Source organism: Caretta caretta, chromosome 18 (genome assembly GCF_965140235.1).
Source record: "Caretta caretta isolate rCarCar2 chromosome 18, rCarCar1.hap1, whole genome shotgun sequence".
Classification (NCBI taxonomy): domain Eukaryota; kingdom Metazoa; phylum Chordata; order Testudines; family Cheloniidae; genus Caretta; species Caretta caretta.
The window spans coordinates 8,919,447-8,938,548 of NC_134223.1; the positions used below are offsets into that span (position 1 = coordinate 8,919,447).

General features: G+C 43.8%; 1 protein-coding gene across 5 annotated transcripts in view; it reads right to left on the minus strand.

Annotated features, from left to right (window-relative positions):
• The window catches only part of TMCO4 (transmembrane and coiled-coil domains 4), an 83,113-nt gene that overhangs the window by 39,538 nt on the left and 24,473 nt on the right, over nucleotides 1–19,102 (minus strand). For all 5 annotated transcript variants that reach the window (XM_048825342.2, XM_048825341.2, XM_075121170.1 and 2 more), the window contains 5 exons: nucleotides 12,488–12,585; nucleotides 11,285–11,428; nucleotides 10,645–10,764; nucleotides 4,192–4,356; nucleotides 2,913–3,049 (listed from right to left, as the gene is read on the minus strand). In XM_048825342.2, coding sequence (XP_048681299.2) covers nucleotides 2,913–3,049; nucleotides 4,192–4,356; nucleotides 10,645–10,764; nucleotides 11,285–11,428; nucleotides 12,488–12,585 — 664 coding nt within the window. The remainder of the gene's footprint in view (nucleotides 1–2,912; nucleotides 3,050–4,191; nucleotides 4,357–10,644; nucleotides 10,765–11,284; nucleotides 11,429–12,487; nucleotides 12,586–19,102) is intronic.

Here is a 19,102-nt window from a genome sequence, read left to right on the forward strand (position 1 = left end):
CAGGGTCTCTACCAAGAGAGATAACATCTGGGAGCCTGTTTTCACTTTCAGGTGACATTGTAAATAAGAAGCAGGCAGCATTATTTCCCGTAAATGTAAACAAACTTGTTTGTCTTAGTGATTGGTTGAACAAGAAGTAGGACTGAGTAGACTTGTAGGTGCTGAAGTTTTACACTGTTTTGTTTTTGAGTGAAGTTATGTAAAAAAATTCTACATTTTTCATGATACAGAGATTGCACTACAGTACTTGTATGAGGTGAATTGACAAACACTATTTCTTTTATCTTTTTTACAGTGCAAATATTTGTAATAAAATATTACTATAAAGTGAGCACTGAACACTTTGCATTCTGTGTTGTAATTGAAAACAATACATTTGAAAATACAGAAAAACATCCCAAAATATTTATAATAAATTTAAATCACTATTCTATTATTGTTTAACAGTGTAATTAAAACTGCAATTAAACTATTTTTTTAATCTCGTGATTAATTGCAATTAATTTTTTAATTGTTTAACAACCCTAATTTAAATTTTAAAAACCAAACTGTTTTTGAAAGTCACAAAATGAAATAAAAATTTCAAATGGAAACTGAACGAAAATTTTTCATTTTGGTTTGCTCTGAAATTTCCCATTGGAAAATTGTGTCAAAAGCAACATCTTCCTGCAAAATAATTGATGAAGCCATATTTTTTGGCAGAAATTTTTTTTGTCAAATATTATTTCAAGCAGCATTAGCTGGAAGGGCGGATGGCTGCTACTCTTGGGGTCATCATGAAAATGTGATGTGGGCATCCTACTTCAATGAGCAAGATTTTATCTTAAATACATTTAATAGGATTTTCTATTAAATCAAGCAGAGAGGGATTTTAACAGTCAGAAGTGCCTTCTCCTTGGGCTAAATGCACACCAGGTATAATAGGGTTCAGAAACATCCTGTAAAATTGTTTTAGGTTCTCCAGCACAGCACGATTTTGTGCTTTAACCATAACTAAAGCTAAAAGACAATGTCACATACCCTTGGGCAAATCTTTACTTCAGACCAGGCCTTTATTATTACCTTTTGGGCACTTTGCTTTTATTAGAAATCAACTTTGTTGGCTCACACTCCTGTTTCACAGAGTTATTTATGACATTCCGGTGTCTGGCTATGTCTCCCATTACCTCTCGGCCCTGAATAGCTCATCTACAATAGATACTGGACTAGTGTAGCTGTAAGAAAAACACAGAGATCAGCCTGCACTCATAGCAAATAATGGTAGGACCTGGGCAGAAGTTTAATTTCAAGTTTGTTAGCTGGGGATGAAGAAGACGACTTGGCAGGAAGGCTGGTTATACTGAGCTGTTTCTTTCAGTGCCAATCCATCCCATGTGTCTGTTTTGCTCCTTTTTCCTTTCCTTCTTGTTTATTCTAGTCTTAGGCATTTCTGTTTCTTTCCCTCTCTGCCCCCCATTTTATTCTCCTCTTTTCCCTTGACTTTTATTCCAGTGGGGCCCAGCAGGAGCAGACAATCACTCAACATAATTGTGCCTTGGCCCCTTCAAAGTACTTTCCTAGAGGAAACAACATCCTTCTGAATCTGACTAATACCCTGCCACCCCCAGCCAGTTCTATGCCACTGCCTCAGTGCCATGAGGAAGCAGGGATCATTGTGCGAGAACTTTTTGCTTGGGTGCCTAATAGAAATGGGGGCTAGTGGAGGAGAATTCAGGCTAATGGGATTTGTGCCCAATTTAATTCCTCTTGGCAGAAGGTGGCTGCCTCTAGAATAAGACAGTTCTTTACTTCCCCTCTCCCCTCCACGGTTGGTTTTACAAATAATTATTTTAGAATGAAGCCTGGTGAATTTCCAGGCTTGTGACAGTTTGGGATTAGTAAGGAAGTAAGACTCAGCGCCTTCACTGGAATGACTCCAGATTTATATTAACATAGCTCAGAGCAGAATTTGGTCCTTAGTGCAGGTAAGGGCTATGCACTCTTTCCTCGCCCCACTCCGCTGATGCCTCCTACTTCTTGATGGGTATTTCAGCTGTCTGCCTTTTCTCTTTCTTTCTCCCCCTCCTCATCCTCTGCTTTCACTCCCCCATTGTCAAGATTGGGCCAAGTGGTATGGTAATTTTGTGCAGTGGACAAATCATACCAATTTGCACTTCTGACTTGGGTTAGACCTGAATCCAGGTCTCTGGCAGTGAAAAGTAGATTTGTTATTACCCTAGTGTGTCACTAAATGGGCGCTTGACAAAATATAGGTGCCATAGTATGTCTCATGTTAAACTTCCCAGCAATGATTTTGTCTGTTGCCCTTCAGTACTGGACTCTGCCTGTAAGAGCTGTTTGCAAGTGTAACCCGCACACCTCCTAAGCGTGGTGCTCTGTCCCATCTGCTGGCACTGATACCACTTACGAAAGCAATTAATGAGCCTGTTCTACAGCCCTAGCGAACCAGCAGGTGGCTTTTAGCTCATGCGGTAGAGGGTCGCGCACTAAACTCCAGAGGTCCCCGGTTCGATCCCACCCGCCGACGACCGGAGTCTATCGGCGTTCCACAAGGATTGGTGTAGAAGCATTTCAAATGACTGCTCCAATCTCTTTTGCTATCAGGGCTCTCTATTAGACTGATTGCTGCCTGACCTCTTCTGCATTTAGCAAAAGGTTTGGGTTAAATTAAACCAACATTTGCAGGCAGCCTCTCATCAACCCATGTTCTCCTCCATTCCCTGCACGCTGGTCTCCCTCGTGCCTCAATTTTCCATTCTTCAGCTTGTAATTCATTTTCTTCCCCATGGACAAATACCACCTGTTGTCCCACTAGCATGCTGTAAAACATCAGACCCCTGGAGCTTCCCCAAGATATCAGTCCCTTCCAGCTGTAATAACTGGAGCCATTTTTTGCACCCTCAGCCAATTACCTGCTGTCGACTGAGCAATATCTGTGCCAGATGTTTGCCCACTTCAGCTGATCGATTCAGGCACACTCCCCAAGGGTTGTCAATGACATTGGCAACAGTAAGAAGTGAAGTCGGCCATGTCAGGGCTGTCACTATGCCTGAGAGGTACAAAGCAAACAGGAAAATCAAAGTTACACATCTGGGCAGGTCTGGGACAATTTCAAAAGTCAGACGGTTTGGTGGAGTAAAAAACACTGCATCTTTGCCACTGTCACCTTGTCTTTCCTAAGACTAATTTAAGGTGGGTTTTGCAAAATTAAAAAGACGACAGAATCTGTTAAATGTCACGTGCACAGGAAGATACACTGCATTCAGGTGTAATGCATGGGTGTACTGGGCTCAAGCAGAACAGGAGAAACCTAATGCACTCAGCTGTAAATTGGCCATGTACAACATGGGGAATACAGTGCATGAGGTTATAATGCATTGATGTCATCTGCATAGGAATGTTGGATATGATGTGTCCAGGTATAGTGCATGGATGGTGCGTGGACATGCAGAACACAGGGAATACAGTGCATTCAAGTATAATGCAAAGATACAATGTGCACAAGCAGAGCATGTGCACTTAATGCTTTGTAATGTAGGGACAGATGTAACGGAAGCAGGCAGGCATCCCGTATGGATGCAGTTTGCACACGTGGAAGCTGTGGATGAAGCATGCAATGCAATGCAATATGGATAGTCTTTTGTGCCAGTTGTATCCCAAAACTCCTTACAGAGTAAAATTGCGTAGATAAGAGTTACAATAATAAATAGCAGAGGGAAAGAAACGCTGAGGCATACGGGTAAGGGAGGAAAGACTTTTTCAGCTGAGATTTGAAATGCCATGACAAACTGATGATGTGGAATGATCCAGGAAGTCTGTTCCACATGATAGGAGCTTCTAAAAGAGCAGGCTCTCACACTAACGATGGTGAGATTGTTTGAAAGAAATGAGGGTTGCTCTGGAATACTATGCCTTCAATCCTGTTTATGGATGGGCTTCACTTTGCCCACGGGGAGTATTTCCTTTGAAGTCAACAGGACAACTCCAGAGCATAAAATGAAGCAGGTGCATAAATCTCTGCAGGACTAGGGTCAACACACGCAAGGTTTGCAAGTGACACGGCTTCTTGGATAATCGACAAATGAATATGAAAGATTCATCTATTTGGGGGAAGGCCTCTTTGAACAAACACAAATGCTGAAACCAGCAGATTCAGCACCCAATCAGCCTTGGTATAACTCAGAGTCTTACCTGACAATACAGTGAACTTCAGTGCTTCCTGAGCCATCATGTTCACAAACCCATTGAGCAGTGAATCCAGAGCGTTGCCCAACTCCATCAGGTACTTGGATTCCCAGGCCAGACAGTACTGCTCACTGGACTGCAACATGCTGCTCCATGGAGCTGTGAAACTGCCTAAGAAAGGATGGGAACACAAAGGATTCAGTTTCATAGGAGGAAAAGCAACTGTTGACTGGCCACAGGAGTCACAAGGAGCGAATGATAATATCAACTTGCAGAATACTTTAATCCGCTTAATTATTCAGGGATCATATTTTGAAATGCGATTAATGATGGACACATCTTCATAAGTCCTTCATTTCAACTGGATTTCCTGTTGTTAAAGGATGGATTGACAAAACTGGAGACTGAGAGCTTTTGTTTATCAAAAGAACAGATCAGCTACCTCCAATATGGAGGGACCACCTCCAGGTTCAGTTTCCGTGGCCCATTCACACCTTGACTGCTGCGGAATCTGCCAAAAAGGGATCAATTAATGCTAATTATGATGGGAGTTAAGGACCTTCCTCCCATCACCAAAGATAAGACTAAATCCTATAGTTCACACCGTGTCCTCATTTAGGCCAAATTTGGATTGACCTCAAAGGGCGGGCAGCCCAAGGTAGTTGAAGGAACATGGCAGGATTTTGTTCATAGTGTTTTCAAATGCATTTGTTAGTCATTTCTGATGAGAAGGTGATGAGTGGAGACAGTTTCCCTGAGATTCCGATGAGAACAGAGGGTGCTCACTATCTTGCAGCAGGGCTAAGGATCTTGTCATATCCCTTCCTATGCTCTTAATAAATTTTGTTGCAATTTTGGGGCTCTTTTCCTTTTCCGCCACTTTGCGGTGAATGTCCTAAATGCTACGCTACGGTAAATTGTCCTCCTGGTACTTGGGTTTTGCAGGCTTAGACTGAAATAATGGATCTGTCTGAAAGTGAGAATGAAGACCATTTAGAGACCCAAACTGTGTGTTTACTACCCCTTTTTCTTTGGCTAAGTTTTTCTTAGACGCAAATCAAGAGCAGTAGCAATTCCTGTCAGCACAATATTTTGCTGCCAGCTGAGGGGGAAAGTGTGGGCTAAGTGGTCAGAAGGGGACACCAGCAACTCTAATATAAGCCAGCTAAATTGTAAACAGGAATAGTATAATTTAGCCTCCTAAAATACTAAGGTCACCTACTCCTTGTTCCATTACTGAACAATACATAGCATACTGAGGCAGCCACAGAATAAGTACAGCATTAGCAGAAGCCATGCAAACTTCCACCACAATATCCTACCAACGTGCCTCAATCTTGACTAGAAGGGACCACACCTAGATGTGACAGAGGTACAGTAGAACCTCAGAGTTACGAACACCAGAGTTATGAACTGACCAGTCAACCACACACCTCATTTGCACCTGGAAGTACGCAATCAGGAAGCAGCAGAGACGAAAAAGAAAAAAAAAAAGGCAAATATAGTACAGTGCTGTGTTATATGTAAACTACTAAAAAAATAAAGGGAAAGTTTTTAAACATTTTTTTGACAAGGTGAGGATACTGTTTCTGTGCTTGTTTCATTTAAATTAAGATGGTTAAAAGCAGCATTTTTCTTCTGCATAGTAACATTTCACAGCTGTATTAAGTCAATGTTCAGCTGCAAACCTTTGAACGAACCACCATAATGTTTTGTTCAGAGTTATGAACATTTCAGAATTACGAACAACCTCACCCTGACCACACCAAACGATCCATCGTCTACAGCCAAGCTCTGCGATACAACCGCATTTGCTCCAACCCCTCAGACAGAGACAAACACCTACAAGATCTCTGTCAAGCTTTCTTACAACTACAATACCCACCTGCAGAAGTAAAGAAACAGATTGATAGAGCCAGAAGAGTTCCCAGAAGTTACCTACTACAGGACAGGCCTAACAAAGAAAATAACAGAACGCCACTAGCGGTCACCTTCAGCCCCCAACTAAAACCCCTCCAACGCATTATTAAGGATCTACAACCTATCCTAAAGGATGACCCAACACTCTCACAAGTCTTGGGAGACAGGCCAGTCCTTGCCTACAGACAGCCCCGCAATCTGAAGCAAATACTCACCAACAACCACATACCACACAACAGAACCACTAACCCAGGAACTTATCCTTGCAACAAAGCCCGTTGCCAATTGTGCCCACATATCTATTCAGGGGACACCATCACAGGGCCTAATAACATCAGCCACACTATCAGAGGCTCGTTCACCTGCACATCCACCAATGTGATATATGCCATCATGTGCCAGCAATGCCCCTCTGCCATGTACATTGGTCAAACTGGACAGTCTCTACGTAAAAGAATAAATGGACACAAATCAGATGTCAAGAATTATAACATTCATAAACCAGTCGGAGAACACTTCAATCTCTCTGGTCACGCAATCACAGACATGAAGGTCGCTATCTTAAAACAAAAAAACTTCAAATCCAGACTCCAGCGAGAAACTGCTGAATTGGAATTCATTTGCAAATTGGATACTATTAATTTAGGCTTAAATAGAGACTGGGAGTGGCTAAGTCATTATGCAAGGTAGCCTGTTTCCTCTTGTTTTTTCCTACCCCCCCCCAGATGTTCTGGTTTAACTTGGATTTAAACTTGGAGAGTGGTCAGTTTAGATGAGCTATTAGCAGCAGGAGAGTGAGTTTGTGTGTGTATGAGGGTGGCGGGGATGTGAGAAAACCTGGATCTATGCAGGAAATAGCCCGACTTGACTATGTAAAGAGTTGTCACTTTGGATGGGCTAGCACCAGCAGGAGAGTGAATTTGTGTGGGGGGGTGGAGGGTGAGAAAACCTGGATTTGTGCTGGAAATGGCCCACCTGTTGATCACTTTAGATAAGCTATTACCAGCAGGACAGTGGGGTGGGAGGAGGTATTGTTTCATATTCTCTGTGTGTATATAAAGTCTGCTGCAGTTTCCACGGTAAACATCTGATGAAGTGAGCTGTAGCTCACGAAAGCTCATGCTCAAATAAATTGGTTAGTCTCTAAGGTGCCACAAGTACTCCTTTTCTTTTTGCGAATACAGACTAACACGGCTGTTCCTCTGAAACCTCCATTTCTGAGGTGTTCGTAACTCTGAGATTCAGTCTTAATGGCCCATTCACTCCTTGGCTTCTCTGCTGAAACAGCCATCAAAGGGCAAATAGTGTAAACTGAAATTGTTCAGTCATGTGGACGACAGTGACTTGGAAAGAGACCACCCAAAAGCTGTTAGACTGCGGGAGACTGAGTAGTTTAAATCCAATCACCATATAAAGTGTATGATGAGGTACTTTTTATACCATAAACCAAACTAACTCCTTGCTGCTGTGACTAACCGTGACTGAAAGCCGGTACAATACGTGCCAGCTGGCTCTGCTACACTCCTATAGTATATGATTTTACTGAGCTTGACTGGGAGGCTGCTTTACTGTCACATAATTGGAAACAATGGAGTCTGGCCTCTTGTACATGAGGAGGGGGACAGAAAGCTGGACTGAGGATGGGTCAATGGTTAGGGAGATTCAGGAGACCACGGCTCACTACTGTGCTCTGCCACAGACTTCCTGCGTGAGCTCGGACGAGTCTCTTAGGGTCAGTATTTGAAAGTATTTGGATGCCCAAAGATGTAGTTAGGTGCCTATGTGCTTTTGAAAAATCACACTAAGCACCTCTCTGCATGTTTAGGCATCTAAACATCTTTAAAAATCTGGCCCTTAGTCTCTCTGTGCCTCAGTTGCCCAACCCTACAGTGGGGACAAAAGCACTTCCCTACCTCACGGGGTGTTGTGAGGATAAATATATTAAAAGACTGTGAGGTTCTCAGGCTTGGTCTACACTTAAAACTTACATTGACATAGCTATAAAGCACTCCAGGGTATGAAAAATCTATACCCCTCAGCGCTGTAGCTATGCTGACCAACCCCTGCAGTGTAGATGTGGCTAGGTTGGTGAATCGCTCGGGGAAGTGGAGAAATGGAAAAAAACCCTTCATTGCTGTAGTCTGAGTCTACACTTTGGCTCTGTAGCCATGCAGCTGTCGTGTCTGTAGTGTAGAGAGGGCCTCAGATACTACGGTGATGGGGATCATATAAATACCTAAGACAGACAGATAAAACCATTACAGGAGACAACTGAAGGGTTGTTTTATTTCTGCTGTTTTAAACAGTGTATCGTGTTTCTAGGTATGGAAACTCCCTCCCCAATTCAGATCCTCTGTAACTCTCATTTTAAGGGCAAAGTGAGACCGAGAATGATTAAATAATCTACCGAAAGACACACAGTGACTTCGTAACAGCCCCCTGATAACGCTCCAATCCCAGAAAATTCTGAAACTTTGTGTGGTATCAACAAGAGAACAACATGACGGGAAAGCAGAGGTTTTAAAACCCCAGATTCTGATGGGATAATGGATTTAACAAGCAATGGCCAACAGAAAATGTCCTTACTGTATTAATGATATAGAATATTTATTATTATATTCCTCAATGGAATGCACTGGCAACCGTTCAATAGGGTTTCTGAACATATTAACAGCAGATGGCTGACATATTTTATATGACAAGTTACAACTGTGACTGTATTTGAAATGACGATATAACATTACAAGTTTTCAGAGGTTGCAGGCTATTAGCTCACCCCTTCGGCACTGTATGCAACATGGTTTACTTGACTGAGCCTTCTTGCCAATAAACCTCTTTAGCTGGCAGAGACCGGGAGAGAAAAAGAAACTGCATTCTATTAATTGCCGGTGGATAAATGTGAGGCACAAAAAAAGCTCCAATAATTGGCTAAAGCACTTTGTGCCAGGTACTAGGCAACATCCCCGCAAGTCAGATCATCTCTAGCAAACACACAAGCAGGATCTATTAATAGAAACACTTCCCCTTTTTCTATAACTATCTCTGCTAGCAGTTTGCTGTGCTTTACCCTCTCTTTTTTCTGGATGAGGCTACAATCTGCATTTTAAAGGGGGTCGGGAACCCTCAGACTGCTTAAATCTCACCTCCGCCAGTAAGGGCACATGAGAACAGCTGGAAAGACACCGTAGCCCAGATAAACTACATGCACTGTGGTTTACAACTGTAAAGTTGATGGTCTTAGGAAAAGAGCTGAGGTAACGACCCTCCCCTACATTAAACACTGCTCCCCTTTCAGAATAGTCAACACTTGATGAAGAAAACCTTTTAACTGGTGACTAAACTCTGTTCTACTGCAGTTGAGGGAAGGAGAGCAGGGGAAGCTTTACCTGATAGTTCATAGCTGGTGTGCACTATCATTCACAGAAGGCACCAATTTGGGTTAAACCAGAACACTTGCAATAAAGGCCTACCCAGAGAGGGAGACTTGTATTTAACCTTAAATCTCTAGCAAATTCTTCTCTTCTGTCATTCTGTCCTGTTTCAGGTTCCAAAGAACGTCAGCTGCTATGGTAGTTTTTGTGATGTCAACACAGCTCCAGAGAAACTGGACTGAGGCCTTCACAGTCACTGCACATTGTGCCGAACACATAACTTACATCAGGCTACCCAAGGGTGGAGGGTGAGAAAACCTGGATTTGTGCTGGAAATGGCCCACCTGTTGATCACTTTAGATAAGCTATTACCAGCAGGACAGTGGGGTGGGAGGAGGTATTGTTTCATATTCTGTGTGTGTATATAAAGTCTGCTGCAGTTTCCACGGTATACATCTGATGAAGTGAGCTGTAGCTCACGAAAGCTCATGCTTAAATAAATTGGTTAGTCTCTAAGGTGCCACAAGTACTCCTTTTCTTTATACTAAGTGAAACTATTTCCCCTTGTTTATTCCTCCCCCCCACACACACACACTGTTCCTCAGATGTTCTTGTTAACTCCTGGAAATGTGCTGGAAATGGCCCACCTTGATTATCACTTCAAAAGGTTTTCTCTCCCCCCACCCCACTCTCCTGCTGGTAATGGCTCATCTTAAGTGATCACTCTCCTTACAATGTATATTTTTCTCATGGTCTGTGTGTATATAAAATCTCCTCACTGTACTTTCCACTTTATGCATCCGATGAAGTGAGCTGTAGCTCACGAAAGCTTATGCTTAAATAAATTGGTTAGTCTCTAAGGTGCCACAAGTACTCCTTTCCAAGAGCCATTACAACTTTCGGTTGCTACCAACATTGGATGGACTTGACGTGATGACCAGAGGTGAGACTCCACAAATTCTACTCCAAACCTCCAGTGCCATCCAACGTTCCTTTTTACATTTTGAACCTATTCACGCTAGCCTAAGCAGATAGGGATTTAAAGTTCCAACAAATCAGCTTGGTCCTGCTATATTTCACGATTCATATATAAACACTGCTTCCCATCTTTGACAATACAAATGTGGCTTTCCAAAATTGTGTCTAGGATTTCTTGTCTTGCTTTTACCATATTTGCCGGTACACAACCAGCCAGTGATGGCTATGGTGATATGAAGTTGTTTCCCTTCAGTTAAAGAGAGGAACTCGAACTCTTCGATGGCTCCCACTCGTTTCTTCATCTTGTAGCCTGCATGTATAGAAATCACAGAGTAATGGTAGGGGCTGCCAACAGCAGAAATTAATAACAAATTCTTAGCACTTTGCTTGGGTGATCAGATGGGATGGCAGCAGGAGGCATTATCTGCTATAATTAATAACTGTCCTCTATTACACCATAGTTCTTAATGCTAAAACTGAGGTGGTTTCCATTTACTGTGGTTAGCTACAATCCCAAAGGCAACTTGTCTGCATGAGAGTGTCTGTCTGCATTGTCTAACCCAGTTGCCATTAACCCAGGGAAATCTACTGCATTGTCATCAGGGTGCGGCACAACATCTAACTCAGGCTCGAGAAGAGGGCCAGCCCAGGGCTATGAAGATCAGCAGCCACTGAAGAACCAGAGGTTGAGTTCTGCTGGTGTACAAGTAGATTGTTTAGTCCACAATTCCCTTTGCAGACCTCACACTCTAGAGCTCAGCCATTAGTACCTGACTTTGCATACATTATTCCGTGGCTTGGTGGTTCAGAATCTAAATCTGTTATCTTACCGGTAAGGCCAGCTCCCGCTGCTCCAAAAAGTGATGCCAAGATAGCAATTCCCGCCGTTGACCCTAAAGCTGCTGCCCCAGCACTCCCAATGATAGTTGCAGCTCCAGCAGCAACGAGAGGGGCAGCAAGACCTCCCGTCAAACCTAAAGGTGCGGCAAGTGAGAATTTCAGTGCACGATGATGGTGGAAGACAAACAGATTTTCATATCTTTGTGCTGTGTCAGCAGAAGGGATAACTTCCTATTGTGAGAATAGCTAACACGCACCAGGAAGTGAGCTAACCCACCACATCCCATGGAAGGACCTGAACCAGAAGCTGGAAGGGATCACCCTCCTCTCAGAAATCCAGTATAGTCTTCCCCACACTGCTCCATCAACTAACCCAACCCTAATTTTCAGAGACCCTCCCCACTCGCTGAGTCTCCAGCCTGGATTGTTTTCTCACTATCACCAGTATAAAAGAGGATTAACTCCACGGAAGTCAGAGGAGAAACATTGGTGTAAGTGAAAGTAAATTCCAGCCATCTCTTATTAGAAAATCCTGGGCCAATCCCAAATTAACCTAATTTTGGAGAGTCTAGAGAAGATGTTGCATCTGACTCTCTCTAACACCAGGGTAAACGAGGAGAAATAAGTTTAAAGAGCCAGATCCTCAGCTGGTATGAATCTGTGTAGCTCCATCAAACCCAAGGGAGCTACATTGATTTACATGAGCTGAGGAACTGGCCATATGTTTGTATACATCTGAATCACCAAACAATTCTGCCTAATAGACCAGCTGAGAGATTGAGCTCAAGTTTGTCTGGAAAATCACCTTCGGAAGGCTGAAAAGTACATTTACTCCCATCTTCTGCATCGTGTAAATCCACAGTAACTCCCCAGAAGTCACTGGAGTCACATTACCTTACTGCTGGCCTGAGAAGAAAAATGAGGGTTGACTGCCCCTAGCCCCATAGGCTTTGTTTTTGCAAAGCCCATAAGAATCTTCCTGGCTTTTGGAGTTTCCCTTGTTTCTGATTTGAACTACTACTACTACCTGGAACGTGACAACACTGCAAGCGATGAACGTGTTAAAATTAGAACTAGGACAAAGATGGAAGCACAGCTGCTGTTGCTCAATGAATCATTTCAGAACTCCCACTCCGCGCTTGCCACCATCTGTGTAACCCAGTCAGGTCCCAGAAACTGCAGGGCAGCCTCACCTATCACTGTTCCGCCCCCTATTGTTGCCAAGCCAATCATCAAGTATCTCCTCAATTTTCTCTTCCTTTCTTTCTTTCTTCTTGATGCTTCTGCAGTTCTGGGTGGGAATAAAAATCGTGAGAGCCTGACAGATAACACCACAACACCCAGATCCGTTTGGGCTCTCCTGATTCACAGCACAGAATTTCACTACTGGGAACAGTAAACACGGTCATGCAGGTGTGCATTACGGCAACACACTTAGACATATGACCACAAAAATAAAGCCACAGATTTAAACTGAAACAAGGTAACTAATGACAAACCCCAACACAGGTGACTCACCGGGAAAATCCATCCTAACACAGGACTGCAGCTTGTACAATGAAAAAAGCAAGCATTTTAACATCCACATATTGCTTATATACACGTAACAGTGATCAAACAAGATCTCTTGAAGTTTGCAGAATACGCAACCCCTTTTTTTATAGTACTGTGCAGATCACGCCATTCAAAAATGTCGCACTGAGCAGGATGGGGCCCTACAGATGAAACATGAGGGTGGATGGCTTAGGGATTGCTATTATGGGCTAGAGAGCCTTTCACTTCTAAGTCTTAGGTTTGAATCCAGCCCAGTTCGGATCGATTATCATTTGTCAGCTGTTGAGCGGCCTCTATGAAATAAGTAGGGTGGTGCAGCTCCAGTTCTCAGTAGACAAGTACCCACAATGGAGATTGTACTACTTGGCACCCTTTGGCGGTCTCTGCAGAGACACCAAGGACTGAACTGTTCTCATCCCTAGAGAGGACCTCTCCAGTTTAAGACTTGAAGGACAAGACTTGAAGGACATTTCCAAGTTGGCGGGATGCACATTCTGTGCATAAACAGTCTCGAGGGCTGAGAATCCTTCACTATTCAGAAGCACTCATTGCACTCCTAAGGGTATGTCTACATGGTAAAAAAAATCAAACAAACCCCGTGTCAGTGAGTCTCAGATCCCAGATCTACAGATGCGGGCTTGCGCTAAGGTGCGAAAAACAGCGGTATAGATGGTCAGGCTCAGTCTGGAGCTCAGGCTCTGAAGCCCAGGAAGCGGGGAGGGTTTCACAGCCCAAGCCCCAGCCTGAACCCAAATGTCTACACCACTGTTTTTAGTGCTACCATACGAGCCCTGCAAGCCCAAGCCTGTAAACCCCAGCTGTGTGATTCACTGACATGGGGCTGGGTTTGCCTTAAGTGTACAGTATGGGCCTGATGCTGATCCCACTTCAGTCAATAGTAAATCTCCCCTTAATGTTAATGATACTGATTCAGACTATTACTTTTGGACCAGGCCTGTTAGATGCCGAGCAGAAAAGAATTAGGATTCCAGCAAATGTTGTGGCTCAGTGAATAAAGTTTTAAAGGCTATGTCTGGTGGTGAGGCTGGAATTGGACTTAACACCCCTCCCCCAAATAAAAAAACCAAGCAGGCTCCACATTTGTAATCTCATTTCCCTCTCTTTCTAGATACTGGCTACAAGTCAATCCTATTTAATAGCTGTTTTTATGAAAGCTACACTTAAAAGAAAAAAGTGCTACTTGCCTGCTAGGCCCTTCGAGCAACAAATCAAATCAAAGTAGAAAACTAGAGTCGCTGCGGGAAGTAAGCCGGAGCGTTGCCTTCCTGATGCTGTTTTGTGGCGGCTGGAGACTCCCCACTGGCTAACAGATACTGAGGCGCCAGGTGCCCACTGGGGCCGATTGTAATATGAGGGATAGAAAACGATATTGAAGAACCAATGATTGTGGAAAACAAATCATTTCCTTTCTCTGTGCTGCGGAAAAGTTGTTAGTAGAGGACTTAGCTTTCTATTCTTAGATCAGTTAAACAATCAAAATTCAGGCAGAGAGTGACCTCACCATACCTTACTGGAGAGAGCGGTTCCAAAGTGTTTCAGGCAACCGTACCAGCGTAGCTAAGTAAGACCTAGGCTGAGTCAGCCAGTGCCCACTGGCTCCTGTTTAATTGGGCCCACTCTAACCAGCAATGGATCACAGGCTGCTCTGAAGTCTGGTCTTGCCAGTTACAGGTTAGATGGCATGCAGTTTCCTAGCTGGTGTAAATCATGTAGATCCTTGGTCTTAATGGAGCTACACCGATTTAAACATGCTGAGGATCTGGTGTTAGAGAAGATCAGTAAGAAGGCAGGCAGTGGCAGCACGTGGGTGCCCAGCTCAGAGGCTCAGCTTTAACAAAGGAAGGAGGAAACTAAAGTTCTTGTACTGGGATCAGTGTTTGGGAATCACAGTGCTACAGCATTTCAGAGTAGCAGCCGTGTTAGTCTGTATTCGCAAAAAGAAAAGGAGGACTTGTGGCACCTTAGAGACTAACCAATTTATTTGAGCATAACCTTTCATGATCTACAGCTCGCTTCGTCAGGTGGATTCAGTGGAAAATACAGTGAGGAGATTTATATACACACAGAACATGAAAAAATGGGTGTTTGTATGATAACGCCCATTTTTTCATGTTCTGTGTGTATATAAACTTCTTTTCTTTTAGTGCTACAGCACCGTCCTAGACACCGCCCCTTCCAAATAACTTCGGACACCAGCAGTAGGTCTCAGATTTTATGGCCGGAGGAAAGGTATTTGCTCTGTTTATTCACGAATTGCTGATCAAACTTGTTGATCAAACTCAAGCTGCAGAGGATCCTCCTTCTCATGCCTTAGCCCACAACATAACCTAATTGCCCGTGTGGCTTCACAAACAACTCTCTCCTTCCAGCTGGAGCCCTGCCATCTGATCCTGAAGCAAAACACTTAGGTGCTCAAATCCATCAAATTAGCTTTTATTTAAACTGGGCTTTTTAGCAAAATGCTCAGGATCAGTTCTGACCTCAACTATCTCAGAGCAAATCCACTGACATTTGCATCCATGTAAACTGAGATGTGAACATGTGCCAGATAGCTTAACGTACATGTAGCCAAACTGCAAAATGGAGACTCCTGCTAGAGAATGAAGAATTGCTTTGTGATTCTACTGGTAAATGCATACGCTGCTCTTGCCATTGCCTTGTGGAAAGCTCATAGAGTAGCAATTCATGGCTATGTGATATTACTGGAACAAATAGCTCAAAAAAGATTGTGGTATTCTGTGATTGTCTGATGATTACCTGTTCCCAAAGGTTGCTGATCTAAGGCCCAAGAAACAGGGTGATGTACGCAGTTCTGAGCTGATCTATTATGAACTTATAACCAGAGAAAAACCCCTTGGTGGGGTTTGAAGGACTGACTCCTGCCAGAGCTCCGCTGGAGTTGGCTATGGGGGGGGGGGGGGCGGTGATTTCTGGTAAGCTTATTAGCATTGTTTTAAAGATGTTCTCTGTAATCTTTTCACCTTAAGAATAAATGTGTTTGCTGTGACAGGGTCAGGCCAGATGGCTACAGGAGAGTGATATAAGGTAGATATATAAACCCCAGATTAAGCAGATCCCTTTTCCCTGAGTAAGATAATGGCCTGTTCCAGAACAATCAGGAAGTTGCTGGAACCAATTAAGGTGGCTAATTAGGACACCTGGAGCCAATTAAGAAGCTACCAGAATCAATTAGGACAGGCAGGCTAATCAGGGCACCTGGTTTTTAAAAGGACCTCACTTCAGTTAGTGAGGTGTGTGCGAGGAGCTGGGAGCAAGAGGTGTGCAAGAAGCTGAGAGTGAGTAGGCGTACTGCTGGATGACTGAGAAGTACAAGCGTTATCAGACATCAGGAGGAAGGTCCAGTGGTGAGGACAAAGAAGATGTTGGGAAGAGGCCATGGGGAAGTAGTCCAGGGAGTTGTAGCTGTCACGCAGCTGTTAAAGGAGACATTATAGAGAGCTGCAATCCACAGGGCCCTGGGCTGGAAGCCGGAGTAGAGGGTGGGCCCGGGTTACCCCCATTCCCCCAACTCCCTCTTTGATATAAGAGGAGTTGATCTGGACTGTGGGTCCCACCAGAGGGGGAAGTCTCTGGCCTTTCCCCCGACCCATTAGGTGAGCCAGCAGAGGCTGCGGGGACTGTTCTCCTCCTTTTCCCCATGCTGGCCAGTGATGAGGTTAGCCGAGTGAATGGCAGGTTTGTGCCACTAACAAAAGGAGCCAAACTGAGGACTGCCGTAAACCTCTGAAGCGAGCAAATCCGCCAGAAAGCGCGGGACCCACCAATACAGGCTTGGAACTTTGCCACATTGCTTAGAAAGAGCTGTGTGGTAACTTATTATGCTGTTCGTAGCCTTCGTAGAGTACGCAAAGCATAGACGCTGGCCAGGTTAGGCACTCTGGATTGCTTGGAGTAATACAGTGTAGGCAAGGAACTGTGCAGCCAGGAAAAATCCCTGTCAGGAGGGAGGGAGATTCAGGTCTCCGCCCAAGGGAGGTGACAGCTGAGGAGTCAGGAGACTGGAGTAGGTGCCCTTGGTGGATCACAAGAGGGAAATACAGGTGCAGTTGCCTTGAACTGTGACATATGTTATTATGAAAATACAGTCATTATTGCCCTTTATTGTAGGCATTTAAGCTGCAATATAGTAAGACCATAAACCAGTCATGAAACATAAGGAATCAATATCAGTTTTGTTAGTCAGTGTCAATCGGTTCACACCACAGCCCTTATTTGTCAGTCTTTGAAGAAATACTGAATGTTAAATAGGATCATAGGAAGTGCCAAACTAGTCTGCTCAGAACTTTGGAGCGGAGCCGAGAGCCGGAGCGTGGAGCAGCTCCGGAGCAGTGGAGCTGCAGGGTTTTGCCTGGAGCTGGAGCACAGATCCAAAGCCCTGGCTCCACTGACCTATTTCTGACAGTGGCCAATACCAGCTTCTTAGGATGAAGTTATATGTACAGAGGACAATTATGGAATGGCCTGAAGATGAGGATGTTTCTTCCTAACCCTCTCATTGTTTGGCTTAAGCCCTGAAACATGAGAATTTATATCCCTTCCAAACTTGGAATTTTTTAAAAATCCCAGCTAACATAACTGTGGATACTTTCATTATCCATACAATTGTCTAATCCTTTTGGAATCCTGCTAAGCACTCTCTATGTTTGATAAAGAAAACTTTAGAGCAAGTCCCAAACTTTTGTACTGTGCAGTTTTGCTAAACATGACAGGCAGAGAATGAAACAGTGGGTGAAATCCTGGCACCATTGAAGTCAATGGCAAAACTCTCTTCAACATCAAAGGGCTGAAGGTTTCCTCAGTAAATATATATATCCTTTTTAAAACACTACTTATTTTTACCTCATTTTGCATATTATGCAACAGAAAACCTCTAGAAGCTGAGAACATCTGTGCTGCCACTAAGGGCTACATCTTTAACATCTTACGATTTCCCAATGTCTGCGTGAAAAAGTGCATGTGGCATGATTCCATAGGCAAATGGATCTTTTGACACTTTGTCTATTACATGTGCAGTTATTTAATTATCCAGTTAACCCTCCCCACTTGCAGGGCCCTAGAGCTCGGGCTCCAGCCCGAGCCTGAATGTCTACACAGCAATTAAACAGCCCCTTAGCCTGAACCCCATGAGTCCAAGTCAGCTGGCATAGGCCAGCTGCGGGTTTTTAATTGCAGTGTAGAGAAACCCACAATGGTTAATGTTGTAGTAGTGCCTATGAGCCCCAGGCATGGGCCAGGAGCCACTGTACTAGGCACTGTAAAAAACCCAGAATAAAAAGACAGTCCTTGCCCCAAAGAGTTTACAAGTTACAGAAGTGTCTTAAGAGGCTAGCATTATCACGGAATGATAAAACTACTCCTTTGCACTTTGACAGTGTTAGTCACCTGAGGATCTCTTCGCACTTTACAAAGGCAAGTAGATTTTACCCCCATTTTATAGATGGGGAAGTGACTTGTGTAAGGGCACGCAGTAGTCAGAGTCAGGAGAGGAGCGCAGATCTCCCCCCGCCAGGTCACGGCCCTGAACACAAGACATTTAATATACCATTATTTTTGCTAACTAGCATCGACATTTCCTGAGAATATTCCTGTGCCCTATTCCAAGGTAACATTTGCTTATATTCTCCTGCGGTAGTGTACCTTCTCCTACAGGACTGGAACCTTCACTGCCTAATGGAACTCCTTCAGTCTTAGTGGTTCTAGATGGTATTTGCTCCCGTGTGGATGAATGAACATGCTAAGATTCTACTGGGGACAGATTGGGAAGCTGCTCAAGAGTTATAGCTGCCCTTTTCAATGCAGGACCTTAAATGGTCCATCATCACAGGTGTTTGTATGATCTTCTGCTTGCAAGGCTTTTGTCGTTGTCTGAAATTATCCATGCCACGCTTTATCATCAGAGGATGGAAAAGAGTAGAATTGTTGGTGGTACCAGCAGATCTTCTACAAAGCAGAGAGGCACATCTCCCTCTTGTTTCCCTAACCAGAAATTGAAAGTCATCAAGAGAACAGGAACACAGCTGGCCAGCTCTCATGCCTGGTAATGAGGGCTTGAGGTATCTGGGTTCAGGGATAGTTGGCGGCTAAATCCTGTCTATAAATACAATATCATAAAACTATCATCAGCAGAACTTTAACCTTCATTGCAGCCTGGTTACAGCAGGCACCCACTGCCTTTGAAAGCTCCTACATTACTGGTATTTCACACTGCCTTT